Source organism: Carassius gibelio, chromosome A19, assembly GCF_023724105.1.
Source record: "Carassius gibelio isolate Cgi1373 ecotype wild population from Czech Republic chromosome A19, carGib1.2-hapl.c, whole genome shotgun sequence".
Lineage (NCBI taxonomy): Eukaryota > Metazoa > Chordata > Actinopteri > Cypriniformes > Cyprinidae > Carassius > Carassius gibelio.
Genome location: NC_068389.1, coordinates 25,767,704 through 25,778,903, shown reverse-complemented (window position 1 = coordinate 25,778,903; position 11,200 = coordinate 25,767,704). Strand labels below are relative to the sequence as shown.

General features: G+C 36.2%; 3 protein-coding genes across 3 annotated transcripts; 1 reads left to right on the top strand and 2 right to left on the bottom strand.

Annotated features, from left to right (window-relative positions):
• Positions 1 to 1,273: 1,273 nt before the first annotated feature.
• psmb9a (proteasome 20S subunit beta 9a) lies at positions 1,274 to 4,152 on the bottom strand. The gene is made up of 6 exons (XM_052533900.1): positions 3,863 to 4,152; positions 3,554 to 3,621; positions 3,277 to 3,408; positions 2,327 to 2,456; positions 2,049 to 2,190; positions 1,274 to 1,595 (listed from the first exon to the last, which is right to left on the bottom strand). Exons 1-6 carry the CDS (start codon positions 3,917 to 3,919, stop codon positions 1,468 to 1,470), a joined length of 657 nt encoding a protein of 218 aa, XP_052389860.1. The 5' UTR covers positions 3,920 to 4,152; the 3' UTR covers positions 1,274 to 1,467.
• An 804-nt stretch (positions 4,153 to 4,956) lies between these two features.
• psmb12 (proteasome 20S subunit beta 12) lies at positions 4,957 to 7,769 on the bottom strand. Its single transcript, XM_052533901.1, has 6 exons — positions 7,621 to 7,769; positions 6,754 to 6,824; positions 6,541 to 6,672; positions 6,331 to 6,460; positions 5,303 to 5,447; positions 4,957 to 5,205 (listed from the first exon to the last, which is right to left on the bottom strand). Exons 1-6 carry the CDS (start codon positions 7,666 to 7,668, stop codon positions 5,078 to 5,080), a joined length of 654 nt encoding a protein of 217 aa, XP_052389861.1. The 5' UTR covers positions 7,669 to 7,769; the 3' UTR covers positions 4,957 to 5,077.
• On the top strand, positions 7,726 to 11,166 carry psmb13a (proteasome 20S subunit beta 13a). Its single transcript, XM_052533893.1, has 8 exons — positions 7,726 to 7,873; positions 8,148 to 8,241; positions 8,327 to 8,424; positions 8,535 to 8,675; positions 8,817 to 8,932; positions 9,131 to 9,189; positions 10,531 to 10,682; positions 10,855 to 11,166. The coding sequence occupies exons 1-8, from the start codon at positions 7,812 to 7,814 to the stop codon at positions 10,973 to 10,975; spliced, it is 843 nt and encodes a 280-aa protein (XP_052389853.1). The 5' UTR covers positions 7,726 to 7,811; the 3' UTR covers positions 10,976 to 11,166.
• Positions 11,167 to 11,200: the final 34 nt, after the last annotated feature.

Sequence of the window (11,200 nt, the reverse complement as noted above, 5' to 3'; positions counted from 1 at the left end):
AGGGTCTTAACAGCAACAGAAGTTTGATTTTATGGAGAACTGCTGGTTTTGTTGAAATTAGGTCAGACAGTAATTTTTTAACTATATTTTTCAAACACAGGCTTTACAGTCAAACAAACAAGCTAAAGAAGCAGCGAAGGTACCGACAAGCAACAAATTAAACTTGTCAAGGTGATCAAACAGAGTTAAGTGCCCGGTTTCGTATACTGAACCGATAAAACAGTGGACTGACACTGGCATTATTGCTTTTACTTTAAGTTTCTCAGGATAAGGGATTTTCCCTCCACATAGGCCTACAACAAAAAAGACTGCGCTTTGCGTAAGCGTTCATTAAAAACTTGACTCAGTCATACATTTTAAAAACACAAATCAAACCAGTTGATAAGCTACACAAAACTTTTAATGATTTTCAGATGGAGCAGTTAGGCTATACCATAATGATGTGATCAAAATAGCCTAATATAGGCTAATTTTTCAAGACAAATTGGATCCTAGCGCTGTGTTCATCACTATTGACCACAACATTATTTTGCATGGACTAGAAAACTTTGTTGTCATTAATGGAAGTGCATTAGCATGGTTTAAATCATATGACTGCCATGAAGAGGTATATCGATCTCAAGTGCAGTATGGAGTACCTCAAGGCTCAGTAATAGGGCCATTACTCTTCATGCTTTACATGTTACCCTTGGGAGATATCATCAGGAAACACTGTGTTAGCTTTCACTGTTATGCTGATGATACTCAGCTATATATTTCTTTGCAGCCTGATGAAACATACCAAACAGAGTGCATAGTAAATATAAAAATCTCGATGACGAGTAATTTCTTACTGCTAAATTCTGAGAAAACAGTGGTGTTAATTATAGGACCTAAAAACTTTGCATGTACATCTGAATTCAGTGACAAACTCACTTTAACTGTCATTTTGCATTATTGACACACTGTTTTCCTAATTAATGTTGTTCAGTTGCTTTGACACAATCTGTTTTGCATAAAGCGCTATATAAATAAAGGTGACTTGACAAATTTATAAATATTTTTAGGAAATAATTATTAGCCTATTCAAATGTCTATTTGTTATGGTTCAGGAGCAACAAATATCTCTCTTTTACGGGGAGTCTTGCTCTATAACCCACCTTCTTCATTTCTGCCTAGCAAATGATGAGTCATAACAGAGACCTTTAGACAGTTTCACAGTAGCCTACAATCCATTAGAACCTCAACATATTCTTTACACAAATTAGCTTTTGTGTCATAATTAAACAGCATACACATTGCTAATATGGTTTATTATCAAATTTTGAAAGTCATCGTTTACATAAGGTTGTGTGTTTATGTATTTGTAAGTGTTTGTAATATCAACAAAACAATTCAAACATTTTTGCAATTTTGAAGTATTTTGTCCTGCTTTAGGTTACAAAAATACATGGAAATCTTCTTAATATCCAAGCAAAATCCTTTAATTCACTCATCAAAAAATTTGGGCAGTTCATTTCCTAAAACGCACTTCTCTTCTGCTCCATCTTTATCAATGGTGACAACATATGCAACACCTCCACTTGAGCCATCCCGACCCATCGCCAGAGTCAGAGCTACAGAGAGACAGAGACAGAAGGGATAGCTTTGATATCTCATAGATGTTGAGTAATTAAATAGTTATCAAGAAATAATAAGAAGCAACACTCCTCAGGATTGACTGTCCATCTACCATCAGTCTCTTGACAGAGATGTTAGAGTTGAATCAACCACATTGATAAAAGTTCCACACATGAGACAATTCTAAACACTAAGGCCACATCTAAAACATGCATAATGCCAACTGCACATCTTTATAGTTAGTGCTGTAGGTCTCTTGTTGTTATACTTGACCCTGACACTTTAACATTTTTATATATGTATTATTATTTCCACTTTAATAGTCCCCTCCCATTTCTACATCATTTACTATTAGCCAATTGAACTGACTAATCTGCGCAGTGTAGTATATATCACCAGGACACTTCTCTAATACTCTATGTGTTTGTACATTGCACTGGCAAACTTACCGTTAACTACAAACTCTTGACATTCTCTCTTTGTCATGTTTTTTCGGTATTCTGCATCAACAAACCCATTAATGTAAAAACTCCCAGAGCCACCAATAGCAAAAGGTTGACTGGTCAGCAAACCACTCAGCGTCGCATAGACCTGTTTGGAATGAGGCAGAAAAGACCACATATACAATATTAATATTAGACTTTTTGACATGTAGTATTTAATTTGCAATGATCTTCTATGCATAATATTCATCGATCTAAGCCTAATAAAATAAAAATGAGCCAACCTGTCCTCCCTTTTTTCTGTCCCATCCTGCAACAATAAGATGTGCTGATAGTTCCTCTTTATATTTGTATGAAATGTTTTTCACCAGAGTAGCAGCAGAGCATACGAGTGGGTCATCTTCCACCTCAATACTGTCAAAATACATTATTCAAGTGTATTATTCATCACATGTTTGAGGAAAAGGAAAATGTATGCAGCATGTTTCCTGTGGTAGTATTTAACACCAATCAATACGTAGATGGGCTGATATCATTAGGTGCTTTCACACCTGCCTCATTTAGTTTGGCTGAATCACACTAGAGTCTGTTGTCTTTTTTTGGTGCAGTTCGATCGCACTCAGGTGCGCACCAAAAGCAGACCAAACAAGCATATCAAGACCTCTTTGAAGAGGGGGTCTCGGTATGCTTTCAAACTAACACTGGAGCGGTCCATTTGTGCAAAAACTGCAAAAAGAACTGCGCATTTCTGACGTAAACAACTGCGCTGTGCATTATGGCATGAGGACTGGCGTTTGTTGCCAGTTTGGACATTAGCATCCATCCCAGCTAGTGGACAAACTTGTTATGAGCAATTGCAGAGCCTCATAGAAATTTGGTCTGATGACTATTTTAAAAAAGCGGAGTCTTATCTGCTGGCTTCTCTTCCTGTCTTTGTTTACTTCTGAGAGTTCCATTGGAATTTTGCCGAATGTTAATTCTGACTAATTTAAAAGCAGTTTAGGAATTACATAAAAAAAAGACACATCTTGCCAATGACGAGTGATGTGGATGTTGACATGTGACTGCATTTTGGTTCGTTTCAACTGATTCGGATCAGAGCAATCAGTGTGGAACCAGAACAGCTGAAAAAAATGCTACAATGTATAATTTTTTTGCCTTCGCTCTGGGCCAAATGAACCAAACTACAGATGTGAAAGCACCGGACAGTCCACAGGAGATTGGTGATAAATACCTGTGCACATCCAGCTGGTAGTTGACAATCTCAGCAATGGTTTGAGCATCCGCTGCTGATCCAGACAGAGCACAGTAGATCTTGTCATGGAGGGGGGAGAGCTTGTTCATCACACGATTCACCACTGCCTCCCTGAGAATAGTGTCAAAAGAAACACCATTTGATTGTTCTTGACTCAAGTAACTTGTTTTAAATATTCACTGAATTTTTTTTTTGACTTTGTCAAACAATGACTACAAGTCTACATCTCATAAACTACAGCACAAGTGTCTCTTACCCTGCGGACACACGCGAATCTGAACCAAGAACAACTCCACCGTCAAAAGTAACCGCGATGATGGTCGTCTAAAATGACAAAAATAATAAAAAATGCAAGACCTCATTTATGTCAAATGAACATGCTAGGCAATTGTTAATAACGCCTTACTTTACACACTGTAATGTTAACGTTTGCTAGAGCAAGTTCCGATCTAAGAGCTTTAATTTTTTTTTTTACTCTTTTCACTCAATATACACAGTCCATGCTTAAGAAGCTTGAAATAAACATCTTGTTTGAGTCTTTTACGCCTATAAGGCGATAACTCACCCCGGTTTTGACTTCTTCAGATAACCATTCTGGCTCTGGAAACATTTCCTCCGACATTTTGAATGGATGAAAGCTGCTATACCTGTCCTGTGCAAACCTGCCTGCGTTTGAGACGCCAGAAGAGACTCGATACTCGATAGCTCTGCGTACCTCAAGCGAAGCTCTTAATGGCGAGAGAAAATGAGTCAAGTTGCGAAAAGAGACTTTGATTTGTCAGGTCTGCAGTATTTTAATGTGCCTACATTATTCCTCCATTTTGTCTATAACAGAAAGTGAAAGAGTTACTTCCCATTGTGCTCGGCTCACACAGTGAAGCGTGTCTATTTGATTTGGCCACTGTCATTTCAACTACCATCTTAAAAAAAGTGTATTCATTATTTAATTTACATAATTTAATTTATACAGACACATGCACCATACCTGTTTACTGTGGCTTCATGCATTTCTAAAGTTTCTTGCCTGTCCTCTGTATTTCTGTAAGAAGCATTTTATTTTCACAGAAACTTCACTGTAAAAATCAATATGTAATTGCTGAGTACAAATATATTATTGTGAATAGAAAATAAACTTAACACGTCGCGAAACTACACGTTTACGGTTGAATAAAAAAATCAACAGCACAAATAAAACTGAAAATTATAGAATTGCATTTGCCCCGCGACATCAGTGTCATCATGTATTTTATACCTTTGAACTTTACTCAGATTTATATATATATATATATATATTTACTTTGTTATTAGGTTAACAATTGAGGAATCCGTAAATATCACCAACAATTATGTTATATGTGCAAATTATGGTTAATCTCTGCACAAATTGAGTAGAAATGTAGAAAATGCGTATTGATTTCAATTTAATACTTGAACTTAAAGTAATAATTACTAATCATTCTTAATTTCGCAGTCAGGAAAGATGTAGGCATAATAGATGATTTCATATACTTTTTTTTCTGAAAGCAACTCTTTTGTATAGCTTATGTGGACATTTATACCCTTGATGTGTAGTTCAGTTTATGTATCACAACCAAATAAATTAATCTAAAACTGACAAAATATAAAGTGTATATGCAAGAAGGGACATCACACTGAAAATAACACTTTTATATATTTATTACAAAGGGGGTGAAGAAAATAATCTCCAGAAAACTCTTCACAGATCTGGTCTCAATGTAGTTATATTTGTAGAACTGTCCAGTTTGGTCATTTCTGAGTTCTACTCATCATGGAACTTGGGCAGTTTATCTCCTGGAACAACTATATGCTTGGCTCCCGCTTCAGTGATCACGACCAGATGAACCACACCGCCACTAACATTGTCCCGACCCATAGCCAGAGCCAAAGCTGTGGAGACACAAACAGTAGCCATCAGCGCTTAAAACTGTTTTTTATTCACGACCCATATAAATGTCAATATGAACTTAATTCATATTCTACTTACCGTTTGTTGAAAACTGTGTAGCCTCTTCTAAACTCATGTCAGGTTTGAATTTGGCATCCACATAACCATAGATATACGTGCTGCCAGATCCACCGATGGTGAAAGGCTGACTGAGTAGCATTCCTCCCAAAGACACTACGTATATCTGTGCAAAGACAAAACATATGTAAAAGACAATATCACTCATCTGCATTGCAGAGATTTATATAATATGTGACCCTGGAGGACAAAAGCAGTCTTAAGTCTCTGGGGTATATTTGTAGCAATAGCCAAAAATACAATTATAGATTATTCTTATATGCCAAAAACCATTAGGATATTAAGTAAAGATCATGTTCCATTAAGATACTAAGTAAATTTCCTACTGTTAATATATTGAAACTTAATTTTTGATCAGTAATATGCATTGCTAAGAACTTAGTTTGGACAACTTTAAAGGTGATTTTCTGAATATTTAGATTTTTTTTTTATTTGCACCGCCAGATTCCAGATTTCAAATAGTTTTATCTCGGCCAAATATTGTCCAACAAACCATACATCAATGGAACACATATTTATTCAACTTTCAGATGAAAGATGTATACATCTCAATTTAAAAAAAATTACCCTTATCACTGGTTTTGTGGTCCAGGGTCACATATTTGAATAAACAGACAATATTATCATATTTCTGTACTTCACCAGCTCTTTTGCACTCTTTTTCAGTGCAAATACACTGTTAGTTTTAATAATGTAAAAATTTAAATTTAAATTTATGCATTTAGCAGACGCTTTTATCCAAAGCGGCTTACAATGCATTCAGGCTATCAATTTTTACCTATCATGTGTTCCCGGGGAATCGAACCCACAACCTTGCGCTAGCTTGCTTGCTAACGCAATGCTCTACCAGTTGAGCTCCAGGAACAGGATTATAGGATTCTATTCAATATTTGTTATCCATTTACATGCATACAATAAATCTGAGAGTCACTTGTGACTGTGATAGAGAACTGTATTATGGTCTTAGTTTGTGTTTGGCAGGGCATCACCTGGGGTCCCTTCTTCCTGTCCCATCCCGCTGTGATGAAGCCTGCCTGCAGCTCTTCCTTATTGCTATAGCAAAGTTCCCTCATGATGGAGGCAGCAGCTTTTACCAAAGGAGGAGATTCCATCTGAATGCTACAGACAGAGTGATTTTATAGTCACTATAAACACTATGACTTAACTTTTCATTGGGATGCTGCAAAAATCCTACGGACCTGTGAAAAGACAGCTGGAATTTGGCCATTTTGGTAACAGCTTGTGCATCAGCCAGTGATCCAGCGATGCAGCAGAATATTCTATCATGCACCTGGATCAGCTTGTTGATGGTTTTTGATGACACATACGATCTGTAGGTAAAGGTCATATTGTAGTTATGAGAGGTATAAGTGTGTCTTATGAGAATGAACAATTTGTTGGAAAATACTCACTCTCCCATAGAAGCTCTGGAGTCAGACCCGATGATAACTCCTCCATTGAACTTGACAGCAAGAATGGTGGTCTTATAAATAGAAAAATAAATCAAAATTAATCCAAGTAATTGCCATTTATATTTGTTTGAAAGTAAAAGTATATTATATCTATAATATAACATTATATTAATTATAACATGCATTATATAATTATAAAATAAACAATAATACACCACAGAAATCTAAACGTATTACTGTGTACACAAATCCCCCAATTAACAATAAACATAAAATACCTTTCAATGTCCAGCATAATATACACACATACATATCACAATTATTCAATGACTTTTTAACTGCTCAGGTCTAATATATCTCACAAGTACTGATGTTAAATAAAAAATTAAAAAAGCACAGCCATTTAATAAATGTGTTGAGGTGAGATTTAGTGACATCTATGGCCAAAACAAAACAAAAAAAAATTCGAGGGGGAAGCTTAGCCTACTTTATCCCACCATCCTCTCCCATTACTTTATGCTATACAAAAGTTTGTAAACTAAGTATGACTTTATGCGACAGTCCATAAATAAAACTATAAACACCTCTAAATGATAATGGACATATCCTCGCCATGACAATGCCACAATGCCTATCCACGAAAGCGAAAGTAACTTTAGGCTAGGTTACAGTTAAACTGCAGATTCCCATCAACGCAGATGGATATTGTACGATATTTAAACGAGTATTTTATAATATTGTATGAGGCGATAAGATAAACAGCACCTGCCTGATCGCCGATGCGCATTTAAAATCATTTTCGCGTCAGCGCAACAAGCGACGCGAAAGGCTTTAATCACTTAAAACACGATAAATAAGGTTACTTACGCCGGTGCTGACACCTTTGATTTGTGAGTGTGAATGATGGCGGTCCATTATTAAAAAGTAGATGTATTAATTGTGGATAAACGTCGCGTACGCGCCCGGCAGTGACTGTGCGCACGCTCGTCTGAAACAGCGAGACTAGCGTCAGCGAGGCGCACTGCATGAAGAGAACAGTTCCCGGTTAGATTTAAGACATGGCACTTTCCAACGTCCTCGAACCTGCTGTGTCTGGATTTAACTTCGAAAATTCCACAAGGTAAGAAGGAATTAGGCTTGATACAGTTATGTTATGATAACGCTGTGCGTAAAATCTAGAAAATTATTCTTGCGTCGTTATAACCATTGTTTCATGGCGTCGAAACCAAAGTGAAAGTATCTTCAGACTTCATGTCTTTCTCTTCAAAAAGAAAACGTGCCTTGACTTTTAGAATCTTTTTTTATTTTTAGAATCGATTCTTCATAGATCAAAACTTTTTAAAAGTATGCCCTGACGTTATCTTCTATGTGATGCACAAATCTCCTTCATTTAGAAACATTGTACTGGAAAATGGCTCAGAAGAGGGTAAAATCAAGGCACCGACTCCCATGAAAACAGGCACCACCATTGCTGGAGTGGTTTATAAGGTAACAAGAATATCAAAACTTGCTAATTTGTTGTATATTGTCTGTCAGACTAAACGTGTGTGTGTGTGTGTGTCTGTGTGTGTAGGATGGTGTAGTTCTGGGAGCTGACACAAGAGCCACCTCTGATGAAGTAGTGGCAGATAAAATGTGTGCCAAGATTCACTACATTGCACCCAACATATAGTAAGTAACAGTAAGGATTAAAAAGTGGGCTTTTAAAAAAAACTGAATGTCAGATGTACATCATTTATAAAGTAAATAATCATAAAATCATGCTTTTTTATTTTTGTTAGTTGTTGTGGAGCAGGAACAGCTGCGGATACAGAGAAGACGACAGATATGCTGTCATCAAACCTCACCATTTTCTCCATGAACAGCGGCAGGAACCCAAGAGTCGTCATGGCCGTTAACATACTACAAGACATGCTCTTCAGGTGTGTGCAGACTTATCTCCACCTGTTAACATCACACAAACATTGCAAGATCGTGTGTGTTTGTTTGTACCATTGCAGTATAAGGCTGTGTTTTATGTGATATCTCTCTGATGTTTAATTGCTTATGATAATGTTTCTCAGGTATCGAGGTATGATTGGAGCTCATATCATTTTAGGGGGTGTTGACTGCACTGGAAGTCACCTGTATACGGTTGGCCCTTACGGGAGCATAGACAAGGTGCCATATCTAGCCATGGGTATGTGACATCCATTTGATAAACTTATTAGTTAAGAATGTGCTAATTTAGATCAATATGCATTTCTGAAAATAATGCTGCACATTTAACATTTTCTTGAATGTTACTTGTTCTTCTTTCACAATGGAAATTCATGCAGATTTTTGCATGTGTGATCAATTCTCAAGTGAATAATGACAGCTGTTTCTGGATTTTAAGGATCTGGTAAACTGCCTGCTATGGGGATATTAGAGGACAGATTCAAAGGAAACATGGATGTAAGTTGCTTTTTTTGTTGAATCTCCTTATTGTACGTTTCCTGTTGTCAATTTTACTGTTTCCTGTAGCTCAAGTTGAAGTAAATGCAACAGAAAAAAAGGTATTTTCTACACACGATAATTTGGTTCAAGCATTTAAGGGGTCATAAATTGCATTTTTGATTATCTGGTAATGTTTCCCGATTTGCACTTATAATGCAAGTATGATTTTTCATCAAATATTATCATAATTTAGTATTAAAAGCCATTTTCTACCCTGATTTTAATGCTCTCTTGGAAGAGACATGTTGAACTCTTGCAAAATCCTTTAATACATTTTTTCCCCTATATTTTAGTGGTGAGATTGAATAATCATGGAAAGTACTATAGCATTATATTTAGATCTACTCCCATTACATGTCAAGGTTGCAGTGATGAGTATTGTAGCCAATGACAGACTGTTGCGTGCATGATTGCAGTGACTCGAGTTTCGCACTTTCACAAATGCTTTCATCATAACTAATAGTGCAAACACAATGTAAATAAGATTATGCAGTTTAGACTCCATCACTGAATATATACTTGAGCTATATGCATGATTGACAGCTCCAGCGATTATACAGGGAACATTCTTTGATCACGTTCTGTATATGATTTAAGATTAGACATTAGAATGAACAGGGTCACTTAGCCTTTATGTTGTGGTATTACTGTCCTAGGATTAGGATCCTTTGGAAGGTAATGTTTCTAGTCCAGTTTTCCTGTATTGCTATTCTCATCTTAATAACACAGTGGGTGGGGCCAAAGACCTGATGATGGTGAAGTAGATGTTGATCTGATTCTGCAGAGACAGGCTTTTGTTGCACTATTATATCATAATATTTGTTTTCTGATCTTGGTTTCAGTAAAAACTGTTTTTTTGACTAACAGCTCTGAAATGCATTGATTTCTCAATTAATGAGCCTGTTAACTTGAAAATCATATTCTACTTGTGTGCTCAGTTCAAATATGTAGAAATTAAAGCTCTAACTAACAAGCATTCCTTCTGAATGTTATTTAGAGTGCAGTTCTCAAGTATTGATTCCAAAGAAGCTAGTTTATCCACAAATTAGTACTTTTCAGTGGTATAAAAGTCCCATTGCATAGATTTGCAAGTTAAAGTTAGAAGTTATTCTATAAACTGAAAGGTTTTAGAATTACTTATCATATCAATATTATATGACAATGTAGATTTGACTTCATTTCATGAAAAAATTGTGTGAAAAACCTTGTTTGCAAAATTAATTTTGAGTGTACTGTACTTTTCATGTAGTGCATGAAACTAGATCTTTCTGTCACTACTGTCTTTCATTTAACTTTTAGCTGGAGGAGGCCAAGGCACTGGTAAGTGATGCCATCCATGCAGGCATCATGAGTGACCTGGGATCAGGAAACAACATTGACCTGTGTGTGATTACGAAAGAGGGGGTGGACTATATCAGACCTCACCGAGAGTCCATTTATAACTATAAGAGGTACAAAAAAAACCTTGTCACTGTTGCATTTTTTTGTTTGTATAAAATCACACATTTGTACATTTTATAAAATCATATCATGTCACAGCAACTCAATGCATTTTTAAAAGTTAGTTGTGCTTAATGCCGAATATTGGTAAAATATTGATCTCTCTTTGTCTCTCTTTTACAGACAGGCAAAGTACAAATATAAGCCAGGTACAACACCTGTTTTAACTAAAAGCGTGAATCAGCTGGAGCTGGAGTTGGTGCATGAGACAGTTCAGATGATGGAGACAGCAGGATCCAGCTGAGCCATGAAATACACTGATGTCATAATGTGATCTGGATGAGTGATCCATCCACTCAGTTACTGTTTTGACAAACAAACAGGAAAAAAGACAGATTCTTCTGTAAATGTGTTTTTATGTCTGATGTTTGTTATCATAATTCCATGGCAGCGAATGGACTGATGATCATCAATAAACTACTACAATTTTCAGCATATGCATCGCACATCATTTTTTAAAAAATGTTTT

Coding starts and splice junctions, on each gene's coding strand:
- psmb9a (XM_052533900.1), bottom strand. CDS start 3,919: ATGTCGGAGGAAATGTTTCCAGAGCCAGAATGGTTATCTGAAGAAGTC. Junction 3,622..3,862: donor CTGAAGAAGTCAAAACCGGG/GTGAGTTATCGC, acceptor TTGTCATTTTAG/ACGACCATCATCGCGGTTAC. Junction 2,191..2,326: donor ACAGAAAAAAGGGAGGACAG/GTTGGCTCATTT, acceptor CATTCCAAACAG/GTCTATGCGACGCTGAGTGG.
- psmb12 (XM_052533901.1), bottom strand. CDS start 7,668: ATGGACCGCCATCATTCACACTCACAAATCAAAGGTGTCAGCACCGGC. Junction 6,673..6,753: donor TCCAGAGCTTCTATGGGAGA/GTGAGTATTTTC, acceptor CTTTACCTACAG/ATCGTATGTGTCATCAAAAA. Junction 6,461..6,540: donor TTCCAGCTGTCTTTTCACAG/GTCCGTAGGATT, acceptor CTCTGTCTGTAG/CATTCAGATGGAATCTCCTC.
- psmb13a (XM_052533893.1), top strand. CDS start 7,812: ATGGCACTTTCCAACGTCCTCGAACCTGCTGTGTCTGGATTTAACTTC. Junction 8,242..8,326: donor TTGCTGGAGTGGTTTATAAG/GTAACAAGAATA, acceptor CTGTGTGTGTAG/GATGGTGTAGTTCTGGGAGC. Junction 8,933..9,130: donor GGTGCCATATCTAGCCATGG/GTATGTGACATC, acceptor CTGGATTTTAAG/GATCTGGTAAACTGCCTGCT.